Raw genomic sequence first — 25,431 nt, 5'->3', positions numbered from 1 at the left:
GATGGTTGGCAGTTTGAATCCCGTTCACGGATATAAACATGTTTGATAGAGTGGTCCTCTGTCTGACAGGTCGGTGTCTCTAGGCAAGACACTTCATCTGCCTCGCCCCAAGTATCTGCGTACAATGCCGTTTTATTGTATGTGTGTGACTGGGTGAGTGGTTCTTTTGATATAAAGTTCTTTGAGTACCTTGAAGGTAGAAAAGTGCTATAGGGTATAAATGTGATCATTATTGGGCCTATTATCATTTTGACAGGGGAGGTTTCCTGCTGCTTTTGAAACGTGTCCCAGTTTGACACAGGTGATGTGAACAGTGACAGGCTGCATCAACATCAACTGTCCATTCCTTCCCCTGGCTAACAGTGACGTTGCAGCTTATAGGCCCACAGCATTGTGGGTCATTAATAAATGAAAAGAGGCAAGGTGGCTGGCAACTAAGAGTTGTCTTTATGCAGTGTGCACTAGTACAGAGTTTTAAACTCAGCAAAAAGCTAATTTCCTCATCATTTACAATATCTATATTGACAAAATGTAGTAGGCTTGTTGGGTCTTGATAAGCAGTGTTATAAAGAATACATTGTGTAAATCAATGTGAGCTTGGTTAATCATAGGCAACAGTAGAAGCCTACCCTATTAGAAGATTAGAAATATGCCTTTGGGCGTTTGGAAATGCTTCAGATTTGATAAAATTAAATATATTCAAGCATTGCACTGAAAGAGCCATCCACACATCCCGGAACCAAAAATAACATGTTCTTGTTACTGATTGGTCCCGGGGAGTTGGTAGGCGGGCTCTAGTTTCTGTAACCTTCACTGATTGGTTCTTTGCGAAAAACAGCACCTTTATTGGTTAAATTCTCAAAGCAGACTTTGTTTTGATTGGTCCAGGGGGTTGGCGCGAGCGATGCCTTGAACGTTTCGAATTTTCAAAAGTAGTGGAGAGGCTGTGTTCGCGGCCATTCTGCTCCGATACAAGCTGAGTTTGGAGTCTAAAACCTTCATCAAATATAAATAGACTTTTGATTTTCGTTAGGCAGGGCTCTCGGTACACAAAAAACATGGCAGAACCACTAAAGGTAAGAGTGTCGCTTCCTTTTCGTCTTAAAAACCGAGACATGTTAAGTAGGTTTACGAAGCTAACGTTGGTTATCGTGACTATAACAGTCTCCAAAAATAACAGTAAATCCTCAACCGATCAAAGAAACTTGCACAACTGATTTGTTTTACGTTAGTTGGCTCGTTTTATTATCGTCTTTTCAATAATGCAAGTTGTATATTCTCTCAGTTCATGCATTGCTGCAAATCAAGAATGCTGCACAAAACAAAGTACATGTGTGGATATAGCCAAATCCTATCCTTATGTTTCATGTAGTCCCTGATTGAAAATAAGCCAGTGGAAAAGACAAAGAAGGATCCAAAACGGCTGTCTGTGGAGCGGATCTATCAGAAGAAAACTCAGCTGGAGCACATTTTGCTCAGACCAGACACCTACATTGGCTCTGTAGAGCCTGTTACCCAGGTAGGATGGTGCAGTCACAAACCTCGACTAATTATATTTGAAACTATCATATATAGAGTTTGTCTGTTTTTTTGTTTTTTTCAGCAAATGTGGGTGTATGATGAGGATGTTGGAATGAACTGCCGTGATATAACATTTGTCCCTGGTCTTTACAAAATCTTTGATGAAATTCTTGGTGAGTATGTTTTTTTTGTTGTTAATGCTCTCCTAATAATAATTATTCCACTCTCAAACATTTTCTATCTTCTACAGTAAATGCTGCTGACAACAAGCAGAGGGATTCAAGCATGTCCTGTATCAAAGTCAACATTGATGTGTAAATACGACTTGCACTTATGTTTGCTTTATGTCACTTATTAGAATAAATTCAATTTATGTTTGTTTCCAGTGAAAACAACACCATCAGTGTTTGGAATAATGGAAAAGGTATACCTGTCGTGGAGCATAAAGTTGAAAAAGTGTATGTGCCAGCACTCATTTTTGGGCAGCTCCTTACCTCCAGCAACTACAATGACGACCAGAAGAAAGTCACAGGTCAGGCAATTTATTTTTTGCTTTTTTCCTTGCATAATTATACAAACTTTAACACATACACATTGTAATTTAGGTGGACGTAACGGTTATGGTGCCAAGCTTTGCAACATCTTTAGTACCAAGTTCACTGTGGAGACTGCATGTAAAGAATCAGGGAAGACTTTTAAGCAGGTGAGGATATATTTTGATATTGGCTTCCTGAAGTAAATAACACAACTTGCATTTTATGTATGTGTGTAGATATAGCTATGTAAATAACATATTACAACATACATTTTTTTTTTTAAAGACCTGGTATGACAACATGGGCAGGGCTGGGGAGGTCAACATCAAACCCTTTAGTGGAGAAGATCACACGTGCATCACCTTCAAGCCAGATCTGCCGAAGTTCAAGATGGTCACTCTGGACAAGGACACTGTTGCTCTGATGACACGCAGGGCTTATGATATTGCTGGCTCCACTAAAGGCGTCCGTGTGTTCCTTAATGGCAGTCGGTTACCAGTGAGTTATCATGTTTTTGCTTTACCAAACAACTCAAATGTCACTCACAGTCTGATTTGTAAATATAATCCCATGTATCTTTTGTATGTGAAATATGCACCTAAAATATTGCAGACTTATGAAATGCAATTTTATTTGTCTTTAGATAGTGGGTTTCCGCAGTTATGTGGACATGTATTTGAAGGACAAAGTGGATGAGGTGGGACAGCCCCTTAAAGTAATCCATGAGGTTGTCAATGGCCGTTGGGAGGTCTGCCTCACCATGAGTGAAAAGGGTTTCCAACAAGTCAGCTTTGTCAACAGCATTGCTACAACAAAGGTAATCTATTGAGAAGTGATGCATCCCTTATTACTCCTAAGCAGCTGCTGGTCAGGGCTGCCTAAATGGCCTACTGGGTTAATTTTTTTTACACAACATGGTCTGTTGGCATTAGTGTCTATCAAGTCTTTACAGTAATGCTTCTGCCTCTTCAAGTAGATGCAAATTAATTACACTCTGGCTTCCTTCACTGCTAAGTACATGTTTGGCTTCTGTCCCAGCCACCATCATAATGAAGACTTATAACACATGTTTTGTCTCCGTCCAGGGTGGAAGACACGTTGACTATGTTGCTGACCAGGTCATTTCAAAGCTCATAGATGTGGTCAAAAAGAAAAACAAAGCTGGAGTTGCTGTCAAGCCTTTTCAGGTATTATTTTTTATTGTTACTGTACTTTATTTTATTTTATGTATTTATTTTTTTATACTTCTACAGGAATACTAACACTTGAGCAATAAATTGCTAATGGGATAAAGATAGTCGTTAAAATTAGGCTGATGGAATCACAATCTGTATTTCTTTGATAAATTCACTCTGTATCTTATTGGTTTTCAGGTGAAGAACCACATATGGCTCTTTGTGAACTGCCTGATTGAGAATCCAACCTTTGACTCTCAGACCAAAGAGAACATGACTCTGCAGCAGAAAAGCTTTGGCTCCACCTGCCCCCTCACTGAAAAGTTTATTAAACAGGTATGTATGAAGTCACTTTGAAGGTCTTCAAATTATACCTTTGAGTGTTCACCAAGCTAAGTTCACCAGTTGTATTTCCATAGGCTACCACCTGTGGCATTGTGGAAAGTGTTATGAACTGGGTGAAATTCAAGGCTCAGACACAGCTCAACAAAAAATGCTCTGCTGTCAAACACACAAAAATCAAAGGGGTACCGAAACTGGATGATGCCAATGATGCTGGTAATTCAGATGCTTATCAAATTTCAGCTAAGCTTTCTGCCTCTTCTGACTTGGGTTTAATTCTTGCAGGAGGGAAGAACTCCATTGGTTGTACTCTTATTCTCACTGAGGGAGACTCAGCCAAAACACTGGCTGTGTCTGGTCTAGGTGTAATTGGCAGGGATCGCTATGGCGTCTTTCCCCTTCGAGGAAAAATGCTCAATGTTCGAGAAGCCTCTCATAAACAGGTTGGTCCCTTATTAACCACTCTAATTGAGAAATTGAAGGATATACCACTTTTTACAAAAATGTACGTTGTTGTTCATCTTTATTTAATACTGTATTGTAGATAATGGAGAATGCTGAGATCAACAACATCATAAAGATTCTTGGACTGCAGTACAAGAAGAACTACAGTGACCCTGAATCACTGAAGACCTTGCGTTATGGCAAGCTCATGATTATGACAGATCAGGTATAGATTTTTTATCTCTAATGTGAAAGTAATAAGTGTTGTGTAAACCAACTTGTCTCATGCTTTTTATGATGTATCAGGATCAAGATGGCTCCCACATTAAAGGCCTGCTCATCAACTTCATTCACCACAACTGGCCGTCACTCCTGCGTCACAACTTTCTAGAAGAGTTCATTACTCCCATTATCAAGGCAAGCTGCCCTGAGGAATGCTATCATTTCTTTTTCTTGGGCCTGTCAAGGGTTTACTAGTAACAATCCCCAAACAGTTCTATTGTAAAGTCTGCCATCTTGTGGTACAAAAGCTCTCCTTCACAACTTGTCACTAATATATTTTTTTGTTTTCATTTTTTTGTCTTTAGGCATCCCACAAGAAAACACAACTGTCCTTTTACAGCATTCCAGAGTTCAACACATGGAAGGAAAGCCAGGCAAATATCAAATCTTGGAAAATCAAATACTACAAAGGTTTGTTCTAAACCACTGTGTGGTAGTTTTCCACCAAAGTAAGCAGCTCTTATGACCAGAACTTTGACAGGGTCTCACATGTGTCTTTGCCTTTGTTATCCTAACATTTCATTTGGTTTGACAATCTAGGTTTGGGTACTAGCACATCACAAGAGGCCAAGGAATACTTCTCTGATATGCAGAGACACCGCATTCCATTTAAGTACTCTGGACCTGAGGATGATGATGCTATTACACTTGTAGGTTTTCAACTTTCTCAATCTTAATTTATACTTTACTGTTACATTTATTAAAAGGTTTGATGGATATATTGTTTTCCCAGGCCTTTAGCAAAAAAAATGTGATGAGCGTAAAGAATGGCTTACAAAGTTCATGATTGACAGGCGACAGCGCCGGGAGCACAACTTGCCAGAGGTATTGTGAAATCTTTGAGTGGTTTGTTTTATTGTTGCCAAAAGTCATTAATGTCATTTTTTTTTTTTTTTTTTTTTTTTTAATAGGACTACCTGTATGGCCAGGCCACCAAATCTCTTTCCTACAATGACTTTGTCAACAAAGAACTTGTTCTTTTCTCCAACTCTGATAATGAAAGGTCTATCCCTTGCCTTGTAGATGGTAAGCATAATGTTACCCTAGCTACACAATTGTCAACAGCTACTTTTTATTAACATGGTTGACTGTATATCAGGCCTTAAACCTGGCCAGAGGAAGGTGATGTTCTGTTGCTTCAAGAGGAATGACAAACGTGAGGTCAAGGTGGCACAGTTGGCTGGTTCTGTGGCTGAGATGTCCGCATACCATCACGGAGAGGTGACTTTCTTTTAACTGTTAAAATGGTGGTCATCATTATGTCTTGCACTGTGAACATTTGTGACAGCATTTTTATTTTTCATTAGACCTCCCTGATGATGACCATTGTTGGTTTGGCTCAAAATTTTGTCGGCAGCAACAACTTGAATCTCTTGCAACCTCTTGGTCAGTTTGGTACTCGGCTGCATGGTGGCAAGGACTCTGCAAGCCCTCGATATATTTTCACTATGCTCAGGTACCAAAGCTGAACTTATGCTCATGTCGTTGTTTGTGCCAAGTATGCAGTGCTAATTTTTCTTTTTTTTCTTAAGTACTCTGGCTCGTCTTGTTTTCCCTCAAATGGATGACAACTTGCTGAAGTACAACTATGATGATAACCAGCGAGTTGAGCCCGAGTGGTACATTCCCATCATCCCCACAGTGCTGGTGAATGGGTCAGATGGCATTGGCACAGGGTGGGCCAGTAGGATCCCCAACTATGACATCCGAGAGATCATCAGCAACATCCACCGCATGCTGAACGGAGAGGAGCCTCAGCCCATGGTGCACACTCACCTGTCATTATTCAGTGCTTCTTTTAAAATAAGGACCAAAGTAAACATTTTTTGTTTCACAGCTCCCAAGCTACAAAGGCTTTAGAGGCACAATAGATCAAGTCATGGACAATAGTTACTTGAACAGTGGAGAAGTCTCCATCATTGACTCAGAGACCATTGAGATCTCTGAATTACCAGTCAAAATATGGACACAGGTTTGTCAAAGAAGTCATTTTACAAGTACACAAGGGAATATCCATCAATAAGATATATGCTTGTTTTGTTTAAGACCTACAAAGAGAATGTACTGGAGCCTATGTTAAATGGCACTGAAAAGGTCCCGCCTCTGATCACGGACTACAAGGACTACCACACAGACACCACAGTGCGCTTCGTGGTGAAGATGACCCCGGAGAAACTGAGGGAGGCCGAAGCTGCAGGACTTCATAAAGTGTTCAAGTTACAAAACAGCCTCACCTGTAACTCCATGGTAATCCTCATATCAATAGTGAATGGCCATCTTCACAAGGTGAATGTAATTAACAAACACTTGTGTTTTAGGTGCTATTTGACCATGTGGGCAGTCTGAAGAAATACGAGACGGTACAGGAAATAATGAAGGATTTCTTTGAGTTGAGAATGAAGTACTATTTGCTGAGGAAAGATTGGATGACAGGTATGCTGGGAGCAGAGGGCTCAAAGCTCAGCAACCAGGCCCGCTTCATCCTGGAGAAGATCCAAGGGACCTTGGTCATCGGTTGGTAGATAGTCTTTGGTGTAACAGCAACTGATACAGGCACAAAGTTAATAATTTTCTATTTGCATCTAGAAAACAAGCCAAAGAAGGAGTTAATTCAAATGCTACAGAAGATGGGCTACGATTCTGACCCAGTTAAAGCCTGGAAACAAGCACAAGACAAGGTATATTAGGTCATCGGTCATATTCAAGCAGTTAATTTATATAGCACGTTTTCACAGACAGGGAAGTCAAAAGTGCTTCACAAGAAGTTAAAACACATAAAAATAAAACATAATTGCAATAGTCAATACAACAATGTGCTGGTCATAGCAGCCGCTTAAAAACTACTGCATCTCAAAACACTTGACCAAATAAGAGCGTTTTGAGTTGGCTTTTGAAGACATCAACAGACGCAACCCAAGGAGAGCAGAAGATCATTATTTGAATTGGTTATTTGATAATAGTTTCATTTGTAAAGTAAATAGATTTGGTTTATTGCAGAATGAAGAGGAGATGGAAGAAGATGGAGATGAAGAGGAAAAGGAGAAAGACACAACTGGGCCAGATTACAACTACCTCCTGTCTATGCCTATGTGGTACTTGACCAAAGAGAAGAAAGATGAGCTTTGCAAACAAAGGGATGCCAAGGTAGGATGCTTGTGTTGATGTCGTTGTTTATGTGTGTGTGTGTGTGTGTGTGTATATATATATATATATATATATATATATATATATATATATATATATATATATTATATATATAAAATTTGGGGTTCATGCATTAACTGTTGGACATTATTTAGCTCACAGAACTGAATATCCTAAAGAACAAGTGTCCAGCTGATCTGTGGAAGGAGGATCTTGCCCTTTTCTCTGAGGAGCTAGAGGTGCTTATCATTGTTGGAGAACAAATAGTGGAGTGGTTGTTTTATTTTCAGTCTTATCCTTATGCCTTAAAATGTGCCCTTCTTTAGCGCGTTGAAGCCAAAGAAAAGGAGGAAGCTGCAGCACCTGCAAAGGGAGCAAAAGGCAAATTGCTGAAAGTCAAAAAGGAGACTCTTCCTACCCCCCAAGGCCGACGTGTGATTCCTCGGGTCACGAGCACGATGAAGGCTGAGGCCCACAAAAAGAAAGGAGTGGGCAAGAGAGTCAAGGTTTGGACTGTCTGATCTTTTTTACCCTTATAACAAGTATGTTTGTTAAATGGTATGTTTGTAATTACAGGATGAAAATATAGTGGTGAAAATGGAATTTGGGGATGATGGAGAACCTGTGGAAGAGTCTGAGGAGATGGGACTTGCAGCACGATTAACCAAGAAAACCAAGACTAAGGAGAAGAAAGAGAAGGGTAAGTGATGGTAAAAGATGGATGTTACTTAGGTGACAAGATGGCTGATTTGGTACTTCTTTTTCAGCACCATCAAAGACTGGGAAACAAACCATTCTTTCCTTTAAACCTGCGGAAAAGAAAGTGAAGAAAAACAAATGGTCAGAAGACGAGGGAGAATCTAATGACGACACCATGGAAATCGAAGAACCATCTGCCCCAAGAGAAAGGGTTGAACGCAAAGCTAAAGGTAACTGATTTAACCTAGTTTGATGATCTGGGATTCTGTCTGCTTCCTTGAGATACAATCAGACCACAAATATTTTGAAAAATAATGATTTGCAATCTCCTTTTGCCAAACATCCAAAGTAAAATGAAAAAGCTAATGCATGTTTTTGTTTCATCAGCTGTGATCAAGTACAGCATGTCCAGCGGGGAGGACAGTGAGGATGAGTTTGACGACTGGGGAAAGAAAAACAAAACAAGTAAAAAAACAGTAATGAGTGATGATGACAGCTTTGCACCAGAGCCTAGTCTAAACAAAAGCGACATGGATTCTCCCATACACAAACCTGTCGTGTGAGTATTACATAAGACATGTTGGCAAAAAGGTGTATAAATGTTACTCATACTTTTTCTGATTTACAGTAAGAAAGCTGCAAAAGGCAAGACGGCTAAAACAACAGAGGACAAATTAAGTATGTCTTTAAGCCCATTTACATTTATGCTGTCATAATAGAATAGCTTGAAAAATACTTCTAATAATTCTAATAAATGCGTGTGTATATATATATGTACATACATACAAACACGCATATGTGTGTGTATATATTCAATTTGCATATCATTACTGGAAGTGTACCACACAATTGATTGATAAAACTAATGCAATTTTATGTTCTGCTATTCCAGTTTCTGACAGTCAAGAAGCTCCGTCAAAACCAATGGCTCAATCTAAAGCAAAAACGGCTGCGGCAAAGAAACCTGCTGGGGTCAAGAAAGCAGCTGCACCCAGGAAGAAGGCACTCGGAGGTAACTGTAAAAACTCGGATAAAGATGTCAAAATTATTTTGTTGATCATCTGGTCATAATTAACTCATACTTACTCATACATAATAATAATACTATTGTTGATAATAATAATGATGATAATAATAATAATAATGAAATTTAACAAGAGTAAACTAGTTTATTTAATCTGTTTGTAAAAATTAAAGACATAAAGCTGGGGACATTCCCTAGTTAGGGTAATTCATGAGGCAATGTGAAAAACATAAATTAAGGATTTTGCTGTTGGTCGATAATTGTAAATAATGGTAAAATCACAATATCTGATGCTGTGACATACGTACAGTCAATCTGTGGCCGGCTTGACAGATTGTAAAGTGATGCTAGGATATTTACCATACAGCCAAATTCTTCCCAATAGTCGATGTAGCCTCCTGTCACAATGTCATTTGTATTGTCCTAGATGCAAAGCAGCCCTCCATCTTGGACGCCCTCTCAAAGCCCAAAGCTACGTCCAAAATGGCAGGCAAGAAAGTGCCTTCATTCAATTCCAGTGACTCTGAGGCTGAAGTGAAAGCACCTGCTGCAAAGGCTAAGGTCTTCAAACGCAAGCAGGCGATGAGTGACAACTCAGACAGTGAATCGGACGACCTCAGGGCACGACTCAAAGCTAAAACCACAGCTGGGAGCAAGGTGAGATACTACAACAAACAAAATTCTTATTTTGCTTTCAAATTTACATTGTAACTTTTCTTTGCAGAAAAAGAAGTGGGAGGATGATGACAGTTTTAACATGTCAGTTGAGGCGGAAGCACCAGCACGAGTCAAATCCTCTCGCACTAAAAAAGCGACTAATTATATCCTGGATTCAGACTCAGATGAAGAATAATTTCACTTGGTTACTATGTAAAACTGAGGATAGGTTCTTCAGTATTTTTTCTCTTGGCTTTTAAAATATGCTTTTACTTTATTTGAATGTGTTGCATAAATACTTAGAATACAGTATTTTCACACAAAGTTGCTTGGTAGTTTTAAATGGATGTATGTTAAATTGTTTGTCTTGTAAATATTTTTATGGCTGTTAATTTAGTTAATAAAGCTAACATTGTTCTTTCAGCTCTTCTTTCAACTGGACATAAGTTTAGAGTGAAAGTCGCCACTCATCCAAGCGGCTTCTTCAATTCTGGTTAGATTGTTGTGGGACACTGCCTTATATCTTCCTGAAGGGAGGAGCTAATTACACTGAAACTACCACTGACTACAACTAACAACTGAAAAGTGACATATTTTGGATAACCCTTCCGGCCTCTAATGGCTGATCTCACACCTATTAGCGTACCAAATATCACTTCCTTGTGATTAAGGTCTGAGGATAGAGTAGTAAATATGATGGTTATAAATTCAAATTAATAACTCCATCCTAATATGTGTGACATCACCCATTAGGGGCTTGAATGATTATACAAAATAGGACTAGACATTGGCAATTCCAGGGCTGAAATCCAAATTATAAGGTGTATAGAGTTTAAAAACACAGTGAAGCACTTTCCTGTATTACCAGACAACATCACAAGGTAAAAAGTTGTTTGAGAGAAGCCTTTGGACTAAATATGCAGCATGTGTAACTTAAACATTTTTGATGAAGAAACCTGAGCCTCTCTAAATCTACTGTAGAGTCGATTTACAGGTGACAAAGCACATTTTTCTATACAGGATGGGATGTGAAAATAACACTAAACAACACGCTGGTAGTCCCGTGTCTCAGATTCTTCCTGCCATTTCGTAAACTCATCAAGACGTTGCCATTCTTCAGTAAACATGAGCTGTGTCTGGGCTTCTTGATGGGTCCAGATTAGAACAGGAATTTCCTATCGTTGCCGCCCAAACAATTAAAATATGGAAAAAAACTCAAAACGCATGCTTATTAGGAGCAAACTGACTGTGCATGTGGTTTCATTGAGTTTAGGATATCAAATCAATTGCAAGTTGATATATTTTTGAAAGGAATGTCCAGCATCTTTTGTCTGTACGTGTCATTTTGAGTTGCTTATCTGGTTTGAAAACAGTTGTACAGTCAGTCCTGCATTTGTAGCATGTAGGAGCAGGTTGTGACGCAACTCTGCAACTCTGAAGAATACGTTTTTAAAAAGGTAAGATCACGCAAATTGCTTCTAATTCTCTCAAACTGCTTTTTTTTTTTTTTTAATTAAATGATCATTCTTGATTTCAGGTGATGCTTTTGTGACTCCTGGCTGCATGAAGGAACCAATGGAACCTATACCTGTATGTGCTACAACAAAAAGTTCTCAATTTGGGTGTTAAAGATTTTTTGGTTGTTTTTCATTTTTAAGGAGTTTTAATTGAGCCATCATGGGTGAATGGAGTTTCTTAAGCAAGCTATTTGAAGTCCTTAAAGACTACACCCCTATGCTGGGACACTTTTGGCTTCTTCTCATGCTGATTTTTCGCATCTCGATTCTCGGAACAGTGGCCAGTGACCTATTCCAGGATGAACAAGAAGAATTTGCTTGTAACACCCTTCAACCTGGATGCAAGCAAGTGTGTTATAACTTGGCATTCCCAATTTCCCAGTACAGATTTTGGGTTTTCCACATTGTTCTGATTGCTACTCCTTCTTTGCTTTTTCTAATGTACCATCACCATCACAAGAACAAGAGTGATACATCCACCAGCAATCAAAGTAGTTGCATTGACTACAGAGAGGTCAGGAAACAAAGGTTCTACTTGGTCAGTGTGGCTTTCCGACTTGTTGCTGAAATTGTCTTTTTGGTTACACAGTGGTTGGTGTATGGTTTCAAAGTTGAAGACCGTTTCCCGTGCATGCAATTCCCATGCCCTTACACTGTAGATTGCTTCACATCACGTCCTACTGAAAAGACAATCTTCCTATGCTTCTACTTCGTTGTGGGGCTGGTGGCAGCAATTTCCAGCTGTGCAGAACTGTTTTACAGCTCATTGAAGTGGTTTTGTACAAGCCAGGAGCACGAGCAAGACTGTGACTGTCAAAATCGGCACAATATTAAGCGGGAGGGTGAAGAGGAGAAGCTTCAAGTGAATGTCCAATGTGCCAGCAATGTGAAGCTAAAGGGGGCATCTCTGAGTAGTAACACACCCAGAAAGATCAACAATCCTAGACAGAAACATAAGCCTGGAAGGTTTGTGAGCACAAGAGCTCTTACAGTATAACTTACTACTACTACTACTAGTACTACATCCATAGCATACTCCATACAACTGTTCAACAACTCACCCTTATGTAATAGATAACTTTATGTCTTGTCCAAGTCACCATTTTCATCTTTGTTGTTTATTCTTACCTCACCACCACCTTTTCTATAATGCCTATATTTTGTATTTACTATATTTTATTTTGTTCGATTTGTACATAAACATGTCTGTATATTTGTGCCTTTTTTTCTTTACTGTTTTTTTTGCTACTTTCATTATTTTTAATTTTGAGTTTTATTTTCCGCTCTTTGTTGTTCCTTTCTAATGTGCGTGCTGTGTAATTTCTCTTGTGGATCAATAAAGTTTGTCTGATTCTGCTAAATACTGCAGTTGTTTGTGCTAACTCTAATACTGCCTAAACTAGTATGATTTGTTTATTATGCACCATTTTGGGAAACATTTGTTCTTCATACAGGCCTACAGTATGTGTTTGAGTAAACTGCTTCTCTGAGTGGTCTGACTTTCATTTTAGGACAGGAAGTTGCATAGATAAGCGTTGATGAGAAGGCAAGACATCGTTCAGATAAGTCACTGAAACAATCAAAGAGGAAACAACACCTAAAATTCACTCAAATTTGTTTTCAAACTTTTGTTTCAAGATCAAGGGGAATGTGGAGTACAGTATATTTCTCTGATTTATGCTACTTTGTCTTTTAGTGACATAACAGTAGGCTATGCTGGCTAAATCAGCCTTTTTGTTTGGCTTTTCTTTATTTTATTTTTTATTTTGTTTTATTTTTATTTATTTATTTTTAATTTTATGTATTTATTTATTTTTATGTTTTTCATTTAATTTATTTATTTATTATTGAATATTTTAGGCTCATTTAAGATAATTTGACTCCAATTCAGTAAAAATGAAAGATTCTTTGAAAAATGAACAGAATATTATGACCATTTTGCCATTAAATTTGACAGAGATGGACCATATAATGTTAATGTGTTTTTAAAGTTTGTGAAAAATGAAATGTGAACTTGTCTTGTGTAAATCCCTGTTCTATTGTCTCTTACTTGGGCCGTTTCAGAATAAATGATGAATGATACTCAGGTGTAATAGCCTGAGTACGTGACAATATTTTAAACTACCAGCAGAGGGAGACATTGGACCAGGAAAAAATTTGAATAGATAATGTTATTAACACACCTTTAAACACATAAATACAACCTAAATGTAGAGGATGTCATTTGTAATTGTCAAACATTTCCACTCTTGTCAGTTGTCAGTCATATTTATTTATATGACCTATAGGATCAGTGGCCAACCCAACACTTTTATAGTCAAAATGTGCCTGATATATTAAAAGTTTACCTACATTAGACCTGTCTTTACAATTCAAGGCTATTTCTGAACAGCATGGGCCTCCCCCTGTTTGCTGGACACGTCCTTATGCAGATTGAGAGCCGTGCGTAAAGCCTTTGAAGCGCACAGGCGAATGTTAGATGTGTTTTTTTATGTAACGCCCGGGCTCCTCAATGGAACAAGGAAGTCAATGAGGATTAACGTCAAAGCGCAGTATCTTTTGTCTCCTCTGCCTTTGTATGGGAGATTCAATGTATAGATGTTCTTTTTTGTATGTGGGAAGGGAGGCATGACGGCACAAGATGTAGTGGAATGTAGGTCACGATTTGTTTTCGCAGAAGATGGAAGCGCTAACATCTTTCTCAGGATGTGCAGTTTGGATGAGACACTTCAGGGGGTCCCAGCGCTGTACCTGTGCTCCCTGTCGTACTCACAGAGGCGCACTCAGGCAATGCAAAGTCATTCCCACACCACACAACACACAGCGTGCTACAACCGACTCGGGCTCAGTTTATCAGTTTTGGGTTATTCCTGGGCTGCAGACTAGGAGCACAACTGGCGTTTGATGCTGTAAACAAGTTCATTTTTGTACAACTTGAGAAAGGCTGATAGACACACAAAAACTAACTCTGTCACACAAAAACTAAATAAGACAGGTTACTTACAGTTTCCAGTTTAAAATGAGTTTGATTATTATATTTTCTTCTACTAAATGTTGTAAACCTATAGAACAATAACAGAGTAATTACATTCAAAGATATGCATATGTCACTGAGATTCAATGATTACTGGGTCAGTGTTTAGGCCTGGTGTTATGGAAAAGAAATGCTTTGGTTTTACATTGTGCTACAGGCCACACTTGGTGGGGATAAACTACATCTGTAGCCACAGCTGCCCTGGTGCTGACTTAAATGTGGCTGTCAGACTGGTTCAGCAGCATCTACCCCACCACAACCACCACCACCACCACCACCTATCACTCCCAGCGCATTTACAGTTGTCCAAGGACAGACCTGAGCCACTGTCATCGTGTCCACCAGGTGAGTTGCTGATAGACCATTATAACCTTTTACAAGTCCTTTTGTAGAAGGATAAAAGAAATACATCCACTGAAGCTATTTACTGTATATGTGGGGACTGTAAGAGGAAGACATGATGCAGCCTATTTAACTACAAACTACAGTAGATAAAATTAAAAAAAAATACTAATAATACTAATAATATTAACACTCACCATATACTCTAGCATCACATTAGCAGCGAGCTTTGTTTTGTATCTACTTAGTTGTTGTTTTTTCCCATTCCATTTGATCATAAATAAAAATGTATGTGAAATGTGTATTATTATTTGTAAGTGCACTGGATACATGTATACTGACTTCTTGTGTTCATTAATCTACTTGAAATAAAAAAATAATAATAAAAAAATAAAATAAAATAAATTAATCTATGTTTGTCTGCAATATCCAAAATAAATTAATTAATAAAAATAAATAAATAACAACTTGTGCAGGAGGAAGACCAACCCATACTACTACAGCAACAGATACTTCTAAATTTACACAGATCAATCAACCATGCCTCAACTAATAATCTGTCAACACACATATCTACTCCTGGCATTGTTTTTATTCGCCAAGTAAATGCCCTTAAACAACTCACGGCATTACAGCTGAGACAGTTTTTTAAACAGGGTAAACTATTGGCGACATCCAAAACATGTAGACGCTTTATTATGGGCTTTTTACAATATCATCCTCAGTCCACAGCTGCTGATTTGAAAGAACATATAACATCTTCCTTAATCTTCATCAAACTTATTGGCTTGCAGTGACCATCGTGACCATCAGACTGGTTCAACAGCAGTGACCTGAGAAGTGGCTAACCTTGGCCTTGTGGCAAACCTTGTGGTCAGGATGGCTCTTGTTTCCCCGATGATGATCAGTGCATGTCAAACTTCATCCATCTGTTTCTACACACAGCCCAGTATTACAGTGCACTTTCCCCTATATTTTACCTGCCAGAAGAGGGGGCAATTTGGACACTGTGCTCTCATTTCTATAGAACTAGCCTTTCAGTTAAGACAAAGCCTGAGACTGTTTTGGAGCTGCACATCAGCCATCAGGTCTTAGGTTATGTTTTATATTTTTATTTAGTTTGATAATGTGTGTACAATGTGTGCATGTTTCTTGATAGCTGCTGCTTTCTTTCTCTGTGCATTCTTTACATCTGGAATGACTTCTGCCCTCAAGCTCAGAGGCTAATAACTGCACATATTTACATTTCTCCACGCACTATTTAGTCCTGATTGAAATGCAAGTATTTTTTTTCGCAATTTTAATGAAAGGGAGAACATTTTTAGGACCTGGGCATTTCTCTGCAGCATTTTTGTGGAATTTATTTAAAGAAATCAGAAATCACAATCTATAAACAGTAGGTAATTTGCTCATATAATCTCCTGTCGTGCTTGTCTTTATATTTTAGTGTATTTTATAAGCATGACACAGCACTGGCAGTCCTTTATTTCTGCCATCTGTTTTGGAAAACATCTACAGCACTTTTATTTGACCTGACTGCATCAATTTGTAAATGTAAAAGAGACTGGAAACCAAAAAGCTTAGAACATACTCTCTGAGGGCTAAAAGTACTGGCCATAGGAATAAAAGGACATTTTTTAGTGGTGCCAGGTGTGGAGTTACGCACAGAGCTGAACGGACGCCTGCTTGGTTGGGGGTAAGGTTGAGGGGCTGAGGTCTCTCCCCCTGGTTTCTGTCAAAGCTCCTTCGGTGCTCACTTGTTTTTGGATGTCCTTGCGGGCCTCGCGGGACATTACGGCGTATATGTGTCCACTCAAGTGTAGGCCCCGTGCGTCCTTGTGAATTCAAATGTGTGTGGGAGCGCGCGGCCCGGGTGTGTTGCAAGGGGCTGTCCAGAGTGGTGTGCTCAGCAGTCGAGCTTGGCTGCACACTAACGCGATGTGACAGCCCAGAAATACCAGCACGGACCACGCTCTTCGCCCACCCACCATCGCGCATACACACACACACACACACACTGCACGGGCATCACCAAGCTCCTGCTCTCCTCCACCCCCATTGGCTGCCTCTCTCAGTCATTCTCCGTCTTCTGCTCGGAGACAGGGCCATAAGCTCTCCTCTACTTCCACGTTGTCTCCCAGCTGAACCTACAACCCCCTCACCCAATGGTCCGAACGTGCACGATTACGCAATGTCCAAACGTTACGCAACGCAGTATTCGAGTACTCATTTACCCAGTTACTTCCTCTAAGCACTTCCTGTATTCTGTGTCGCCGATGTTTGACTTCTCCAAAGATGAATCAAGGTGACATTCGCAGTAGGTGAAGAGGCATTTGACATTTGCCGCTTTCACAGTTTGAACCCTGACCTCTACAGCTTCACAGTATGAGCGCAGGATGACAGGGTGAGAAAATATTGTCAAGAAAATGTTGTTATCATCCTCAGCCATAGCACAGGCTCACACATTTTAAGGTGTAAGTGAAACAGGTGTCTGCCATACTGTATTTTGGTTTAATTTCATGATTCCCTGGACACTGAATCTTACATTTCTCTTTTTATTTTGACAATAAATTGACTTTTTTCTATTCTCTGAGAAGCTGTTGTGGATAAACAAGCTGTAACTGTCTAAGTGTGCTCATTTTTTTTTGTTTTTTTGTTTTTTACTAAGCTGTATTTGGTAGAATGCACAAAATGATATAACGCCTGCTTTCACTTTCTAAAACAAGTGTAGGTCAGAGTCATATTTATGTGTCTTATTGATAATGTTGGTGCAAAATGAACATCACCTTTACTTTATTATCTGGGGTGAAAGCTGAGCCTTGCAGCAGTGATGCAAACCTCCTCTGCTCCAGATTTACAATAGTATAAGTTACACAGCTGTTGAGCCCTGAAGACATCCATCTCCTTGAATCTTCTCCCTCGCTCTTGTAGATAATGCGTGGGGGGTGTGAGCAACTGAATTTTTGGCTTCCTTCCAGTCCAGTGGGCATGAAGCAGGCCTCGGTAGCTCCTGGGATTCCCCTCTTTACACCAGACCTCCGTGCCCCTTATTAACGAATTAGAGAAGAGAGAATTGTTAACTGGACAAACATACAAAAGGCTGGTAGACTGGAAATGAATCAGGAAGTAAGAGGAAGACATAAATGATAGAGAGAAGAGGAAGAGAGCGCCACACTGCTATAAAACATAAAAATACCATAATGTAGCCCCCTTCTGCTCCATTGCATCTGCCTCACATTCCTTCTGCAGCGCCCGCCGGAATGTGTGTTGCCAAATACACACTGCGGTGATAGATGTTTATGAGCTAATGTCAATTTTCTTGTGTGAATTTACTGTCAGCGGATGATGAATGCGCTCAATATCACTGGTTATTTATCTCATATATTCTCCAGCCTGCTTCCACACACACAGCAGAGTCGTTACCCATGGCTGCCAATAGGTGAGGACATTGCCAAGCTTTTATCCAGGTCACTTAGTAGTTGATAACATTGAAAAGGCTTCGTAAAAAATGTCATTCTGAAATGTGGTGTCAGTGTAAAAGTGACATGCAAAGGGAGATCTATGTGTGCACCTGCGTTTTCCTCCAATGAGGCATATTTTGAGGGCATGCGTGCGGATGACATAGACCATACTTTTATTCCAGATGACAGCGGGTGACAGTTGAAGGACATTTCACGTTGGCTGTGTTACCTCACCTTTCTGTTTCACCTTTGTGAGAGTGTGCGCGTGCTTGCGAGAGGCCTGTCCTTGTCCCGGGCGCGCTCCTGTAAGTGACCCACATCAATTCATGAGGCCTCTGCCCTTTTCCTGAGGCTGCCTGGGAAATGTGATGTGACATGTGGGATGAGCAAGACAGGACAGGGAACTGAGAGGGGGAGAGAGAGAGAGAAGCAGAGGTGAGGTTAGGTAAATTCAGAGGACATTTCAACACAGTCTGGAACATACTGTCACCCTGTACAATTCTGTCTCTGGGACTTTGGCAAGTGTAGATATTGAATGTATAATGTATGCCTCCAATTGAAATGTGCTCAGTCGATGTGGTGAAGCGTGCATGCAAAAAAGGAACAAGAGCATGTTTTAAAGAAGTAAATCATTCCCAATTCCCCATTCCCAACTGAAATGCTTTGATGTTGCATTAATTTCCCCACAAATATAGGTTAGCCTAATATTAACATTCACAGAAGGCTAATGAGCAAATGAGGTGAAGCTACTTCCAGTTTAAACTGTCTAAGACTCTTTCTCAACCTAGAGAAAGGTCTGTAGAGTGACTATTCTTATCCTATGTGTAATTACGTGTTATTTTCTAGTGAACAGACATGAGCCAGTAATGTAAGCAGTGATGAAAGTTCACAGGACGGACAATGAACATGTGACGTGAGGTGACCTTCTTGTACAGTACAGTTGCTGCCTGTGTCATGCGTGGAATGTGTCCATGTGAGTTTTGTTTACAGTACGTCACATGAAGCACAGTTAACTACAGGCGAAATCATGAAGTTTAGACTAATCTTAAATTTATGGTAATTTGCAGCAAGTTTAAAAACATGTAGTTAGTTTCAATTTTGTCTTTGGATCAACTGCTAATTTGCTCTGCATCTATTTCTTAGGAGATAACAGCTTGACTGGCTTGTATTAGATTGACGCTGCCTTGCCTTGGCCCTGACTTTGTACCAGTTCTGTCCTATGTAACTGGATGAAAGTAGTAGGCAGTTCTAACCATTTTATTTATTGTTTTGCTATCCTGTCCAATGGTAACTAAACAGTTTATAATGTATAATTATATATATTGTGGCAATCCAAAGGCTTGAGTCCCAGAGAACATGTCAATTCCTTTTTTTTTTACAATGTTCTCTAATCGTGTAATTGGTGTGCAGACACTCCTGGGTGTAAAAATATCACTTTCTGTGGAAGAAGAGAAATAGGCTGACAGCAGGAGAAAATGAGGGAGGTAAAATCTATTAGTGTGACAGACCTGAGTCCCTGAGAGAGACCTCTGGGGACACACTCCTCCAGGGAGACACTTTAAAAGCTCAAAACTGCAGCGAGGACAAAATGTACAGGAGACACAGGCTGTGCAGTATTTTACAGTGGAGATACAGCATCATGGCAACACACCGTGGGTACACCGCTCTATCTGTCCCACTGGCCGTGCATATGTAATGTGTCTAACTATGTTCATAAATGGAGATTGATGGTTGTGTGTGTGTATTTGCATGTTCTCCCCTCCCCCAGTGCCTTTTTGAGTGCTACCAAGATCAGAGCTCCATATGTATGTCAGCCCTGATCACTCAAGGGGGAGCAGAAGAACGCATGGAGGGAGGGTCTCCGGGCTTGCCCTCTGCCTTACACTGCTTTACCCATGACTTTGCATCTCAAGTAAAAAAACAAAACAATCTTAAATTAGTGAGAGGAGCTTGCATAGAAATGTGGTCCCTCATGAGTTTTTGTATTTTGCTTAGTGCTTTCTCCTTTATTTTACTTTATATTTGTTTTTCCATCTCGTCACACGTCATTCACACTCATTTCTCTTTGCCTACAGTCTAGCCCACTATGCAACCCCACCCATGTGTACCTTGACACCCAAATCCTGCTTGGAGTGGCACAGCGGGCCAGCCCATGATGTCCTAGACCTTAGTCACGTGACGCTGACCTGCATGTTTTACAAGACTGCAACCAAGCAAAGGAGGGCCTCTGTGGAGAAAAGGCCAGGGCTCACCATTGACAGGAAACTAAAGCAACACAAGGAGCAGAGGTTTGTAGAGTGTGGGTGAAGGGGGGCAGGAAACAATATTTCAAGGGATGGACTACAATAAAAGTTCTCAAGCAGGTCTTGTTGTCCGCCTGCAGTGGAAAAAATCTGTGATCAAAGCAAAGTTGGATTTTTTTTCCACCTGGCCTGATGTGAGATTTCTCAACCCCTATTGACATGCTTAGAGCTCTGGCCTTAATCTACTTTCCCCTCTCTGTGCATTAAATCTCCAGCATCTGAGACTCCCCTCTTCTCCTCATCTCTCTGGTTTATTCCCCAAAGACTTGACCTTCCCCATCGCTCTGCTCTTTAGAGTTGTAAGTCTGCTCTCGCTTGCTCTGCAGCCATAATCTATGGCTGGAGCTACAGACGTATCCTGTTGCTCTATCCCAGCCTCCCACGCACATTTGCTTTTGTGCACACACGCAAAATCATAAGTGAAAGATGGCCATGGATACATAGAGGCTCGGACAGCACTGAAAACACACACATGCTGACACACACTAGTGTGTCATTCCTGGGAGATTTTGGCCCATTAAATTAGAGCAGCCCAGTCCAGTCTCTCAGATCGCTGCCGTTCCCCCCTCTTTGTTCCCCAAATCAGGAACAGCTGTGCTCCTCCACAGTTGTAAGTCACTCACTCAGTGAAAATTTAAAAGCCATTAACTGCGCCCCTCACTGCTACCCCACCCCAGTGTGTGTTTGAGGATCTGTCCCGCTTATCTCCTTCTGCCCACAAACTTGTGGGTTTGTGTGTCATGTCGAAATTCCAAATACCCTCCTGTTCCATGTGAGAGATGTTTCACATAGGGCTGAGTATTGCCAAGTGTCCTGAGGCCAAAATGCAGTACATATTCTGATTCATGCATTATCCCTATTCCATTATCTAAAAACTTTTTTAATGTCCTTCACATTGGAACACAATTGATTTATGAATAACTTAAATAAAATAATTCAATAAAATAATTTCTTGAACATAAACAAAATAGAGCTAGAATAATTATTGCTAAACACAAAATATAGATCTATGCATGTGATGATTATTTTCAGTGTTTTCAGTTAAATTGTACTAATTGCTAAGCCCTAGTTTCATAAATAATCAACAAGAAAGAGCTGTTTACAGTTTACAGTTACAGTCTTTTACGCTCCTTCCACTGAGAGATTAAATAGATTCAACAACAATCCTTTTTTCACCTGGTTAGTGGACCTGTGTCAGCACTTTCACAAAAGTCAGCAGGAAACATAGGAGAAAATAGAAAGCTGCATGTAATTTAAGCCCTTAGCAAGTATATTACCTGAGTGCTGTGGTAGATAAGGTTTTAGTATTTTTACTGTTTACTGTGCTTTATTTGTGTCACTGGGCTAAAGCTCTATAAAATCTCTGTATAATGCAAACATACAGTGGTTACTGTATGAATGCTACAGGTTAGTGGTACAATTCTCTGACTCATGCATTTCAGATCGGAGGGCACATGTTTGATGCAAGACTTATTGGTTTGCTGTGATCCAGCCATGAGGAGCTGAGGCGGGTCACATGAGGTCATGTTGTCTTTGAGCGTGGAACAACAAAAACAAGGCCTCACTGAAATAGCTCCCTGCTTGTCCACTTTCTTGGCTTAGGCTGCGTATTACCGCGCCAGGAAAGAACAACAAGCCTCCAGCCTTTCATAAGCGAGCGCTTCAAGCTCACTCTGCAGAACGGGCTACAGCTGCATGCAATGAACACACAGACTGCAGATGTTTGTAGTGGGGCAAACAGAAAGACAAGCCGACGAGGAGATAAAGTAAAGGGAGGTGACTATGACAAACAGAGTGGACAATCGGATGCCAAAAGTCAAGTCTTTGCTTCTTTTCTGCTGTTATTCTTCAGTCTCCTCCTCCTCCCGCCCTCTTCTATCTCCTGTGGAGATCTCTCATTTCCTGCAGGCCCAATGTTGATTTCATACTGGAGCTAAGGGCTTAGAGCTGGAGTCTGGAAGATGGGGAGAGAAACACTGGGGAGGTGTATTGTGGGGTTTTTGGGGCTGTGCCAAAAGCAACTTTCACCTCCACTTTTCTCAACTGCTCCACAGTGATGTGAAAAATATGAGTGCGCCTGTAGACTTTTTTCATATCCTACACACCTCAGAAAGACCACAGAACAACCGCAGTCCTCCATAAGCCCACCTAAAGACTTTATAATATATGCTCAAATCCAACAGCTGGACAAGCGTTCTTCTCTACTCAAAAGCAGGGCTGTTTACTTTGACTGGAGTCACATTGAAAATTGAAAGTAAACAAAGTGGAGCTGGTCCAGTGTGTCTTGTTGCTGTGTCATTGTGGCGTTTTATGAGTGCGAGCAGCAGGACAGCAGTTTACACTGCGTGGACATGTGCTATAACACAGGGTTTATTTGAACAGGCCCGTTTATGTTAGTGACTCTGTCCAACACCAGCACACAGCGTCTGCTGAAGGAAAGCTCGCTTTATTTGTCTTTCATTCTGAGGTCTTCCTTTTGCTTTGGAGATGATGAGGCTTTGCTCACATAATAATCACAGTCACTTTTCTATGCCAGTCACAATTACACACATCATCTAAAATGTAACGTTTACCTCGGTGATTGTTATGATTTTAAATAAATGTAAAATTATCAGCGTGTAACACTGTACTGTTTTGTCCTCTTTAGACTAATGCTGAAAATGGTTTCATCCACTTTACTTCAAGGACCCTGCTAAAGTAACAGTTGTGTGTGCTTTATGTTTTATAATGTAACACTCCCCAAGAAATTCTAAACCTGAATTGCACTTTTTCAAACCGACCCCAGATTGTAACACTTTGATATGTGTGTGGCACATGGGAAATTTGTGCTGTTGACTTCCTTTCGCTGAGTGTTGGCGTAGACGAGGCCTTCTAGACATGAACAGCTGCAGCCCACAGCTTTCACTTCCCCTTCTATGAAACCACACATGTATCTGTTACCACAACAAGTTCCCTAAACATTGCCTGTGATGCCCCCTGTGTCTTATAGCGCCTCACATGCATAACGGCAACACAGGTTAACGTAATGGTCAGTGTCATTCTATTAACAAATGATGAAACAGTAATTGAAACCTATAACAAGGATCATTCATTTTGACAGGCTATGATTTTGGATGAGATTTCTCACCCGAGTACATTAGAGGCGGTGCCATAAACTGTAACTTCCTGCCACATGGCTGGTACCTTTTGTATGCAAAGCCACACGCCCATGTCTCTTCATCATGGCCCCAAAAACACACACAGCCCAAAATGAGTAGCATCGCGTGACTGGGGCATCACACCTCTCTTTCTCTGTTTCACTCAACAAAAGCTCGAAAAAAAAGCCCATCACCCACAGTAATGTGAGATCTGTGTGTACTGTGTGCGTGGGGCATTCAGTGTCTGCGTGGGCTCCAGACGCACTCTACCCTGGTTTGGCCTCTTGCTTTGGCATTTACACATGTCCTATATACTATGCATGCACCAAAATAGAAGTGTCCCCTCACACGCCTGCTCCAAGTTTGCTAACGTATCGACACCTTTTTTTTTTTAACATAGGGCTTTGATACGTTCCTACACAGTGGTACAGCAGCGTCAAAACCACTCACTTGGGTAATTTGTGAATGAACTTGATGACACACCAGCTTGTCATGACATCGCAACATACTAAAATTACTATACTACTATTATATATATACTATTATAGTTTAAAACTGAGCTTTAGGACAGGTCCGAAATCTATGATGGAATTTGCTCTTTAAGGGTCAGATTATAGATTTGTTGAGCTGGTTAACATAAATAGACAAAAATGGAAGTGGGACCATTCTTCAATGGAGCAATCCCAAACAAATAATGATAAGATTTACCATTTGTGGATCATACGTTTAGACATTTCTTTAAAAAACAGTGAATCTCCCGTAGAGTTACACTGGCATTTGCCCTTCATCAAACTCTAGAACACAACCTATAGCTGTTGTTTGTCTCCTCGTGGGGTTTAGATTAAAGTGATACAAACATTGTGAACAATAGGTTGATCTAATCTTCTATACCAGCTTGTGAAGGGTGATTAGTGAAATAAATAAATAAATAAATAAAATTAACGGAAGATGTTGCCTTTAGCCATTGCTCTGCTAAACCGTCCCGTCATCTTGATGTATTGCGCCTCTGCCAGTGGGCTGAATGGGTTGGGTTCTGTGATGGGCCAGGTGGTTAATTGAGCTGTTCCTGGGGCAGTGCGTGACAGTGTGCCATCCCGTGCCAAGGTGTGGGCTTTCCCAGAGAGGGCTAATGGATGGTGATTGAGTCCCAAAAACGTGTATCAAATCGCCCTGTCTCACTGGTATTAATTGGGCTGATGATAGGACGTCCCGGACAAATTAGTCACTCCTTTTCAAAATAGAAACACAAGCTAAGTGGTCATTTGTCAGTAAGATGACTCATACAACTTTTTTTAAATCCAATGTCACTGCAAAAATACAACACAACTGGAAGCTTTAAATAATAATTTATATATATTTATATACAATTATATAGAGTGTCATGCCACTCTATATAATTGTATATCAAATCCATATCAAATCGATATTTTAGACCCTGTTTAAGTGAGTTTGTGTATTTTGTGGAAGCCATCTAAATTTATAGAATACTTTAGCTTCATGTAAGAATTTGAACATAAGTTTTGCATATGTGTAAGTAAATGTTCATATCCACATTGAGTTTAGCATGTGCACCTGGGTGTATAGATTATGTAGATTATATGATAATATGATCCTCATGTTGGATCAGCCAATATAGTATTTTTTGTTATGTTTACCCATTAGATGCCTTTGGTTTTTCTCTGTTGTCTTTTCGACCTTAGACCTGAAATAATTCTAATATTTCTTTCTCTTCCACTAGAGCAGCAGAATCATTTCATAAGTTTTGTAACAGAATCATTGTGAGCTCTGGTGACACACACTACAAGTACAGACA

General features: G+C 40.1%; 2 protein-coding genes across 2 annotated transcripts; both read left to right on the top strand.

The window, feature by feature from the left end:
* The first annotated feature begins 903 nt into the window (after window positions 1-903).
* Window positions 904-10,112, top strand: top2a (DNA topoisomerase II alpha). The gene is given in 36 exon segments (XM_033985170.2): window positions 904-1,076; window positions 1,373-1,519; window positions 1,604-1,694; window positions 1,772-1,835; window positions 1,908-2,053; window positions 2,127-2,224; window positions 2,343-2,555; window positions 2,701-2,874; window positions 3,143-3,244; window positions 3,431-3,568; window positions 3,652-3,790; window positions 3,860-4,017; window positions 4,119-4,244; window positions 4,325-4,435; window positions 4,606-4,711; window positions 4,841-4,950; window positions 5,034-5,046; window positions 5,049-5,125; window positions 5,212-5,326; window positions 5,400-5,521; window positions 5,608-5,756; window positions 5,833-6,064; window positions 6,138-6,272; window positions 6,347-6,547; window positions 6,619-6,814; window positions 6,887-6,978; window positions 7,298-7,444; window positions 7,600-7,683; window positions 7,771-7,950; window positions 8,021-8,144; window positions 8,212-8,373; window positions 8,531-8,702; window positions 8,772-8,821; window positions 9,036-9,155; window positions 9,595-9,824; window positions 9,892-10,112. Coding segments are annotated over 36 exon segments (4,671 nt in total). The 5' UTR covers window positions 904-1,058; the 3' UTR covers window positions 10,021-10,112.
* Window positions 10,113-11,080: 968 nt separating this feature from the next.
* LOC117387505 (gap junction delta-3 protein-like) lies at window positions 11,081-12,698 on the top strand. Its single transcript, XM_033985019.2, has 2 exons — window positions 11,081-11,281; window positions 11,362-12,698. Exon 2 carries the CDS (start codon window positions 11,502-11,504, stop codon window positions 12,336-12,338), a length of 837 nt encoding a protein of 278 aa, XP_033840910.1. The 5' UTR covers window positions 11,081-11,281; window positions 11,362-11,501; the 3' UTR covers window positions 12,339-12,698.
* The last annotated feature ends 12,733 nt before the right edge of the window (window positions 12,699-25,431 follow it).

The sequence above is a fragment of the Periophthalmus magnuspinnatus genome, chromosome 19, assembly GCF_009829125.3.
Source record: "Periophthalmus magnuspinnatus isolate fPerMag1 chromosome 19, fPerMag1.2.pri, whole genome shotgun sequence".
Taxonomy (NCBI): domain Eukaryota; kingdom Metazoa; phylum Chordata; class Actinopteri; order Gobiiformes; family Gobiidae; genus Periophthalmus; species Periophthalmus magnuspinnatus.
The sequence above is the reverse complement of the archived record's forward strand: the minus strand, read 5'-3'. Positions and strand labels throughout refer to the sequence as shown.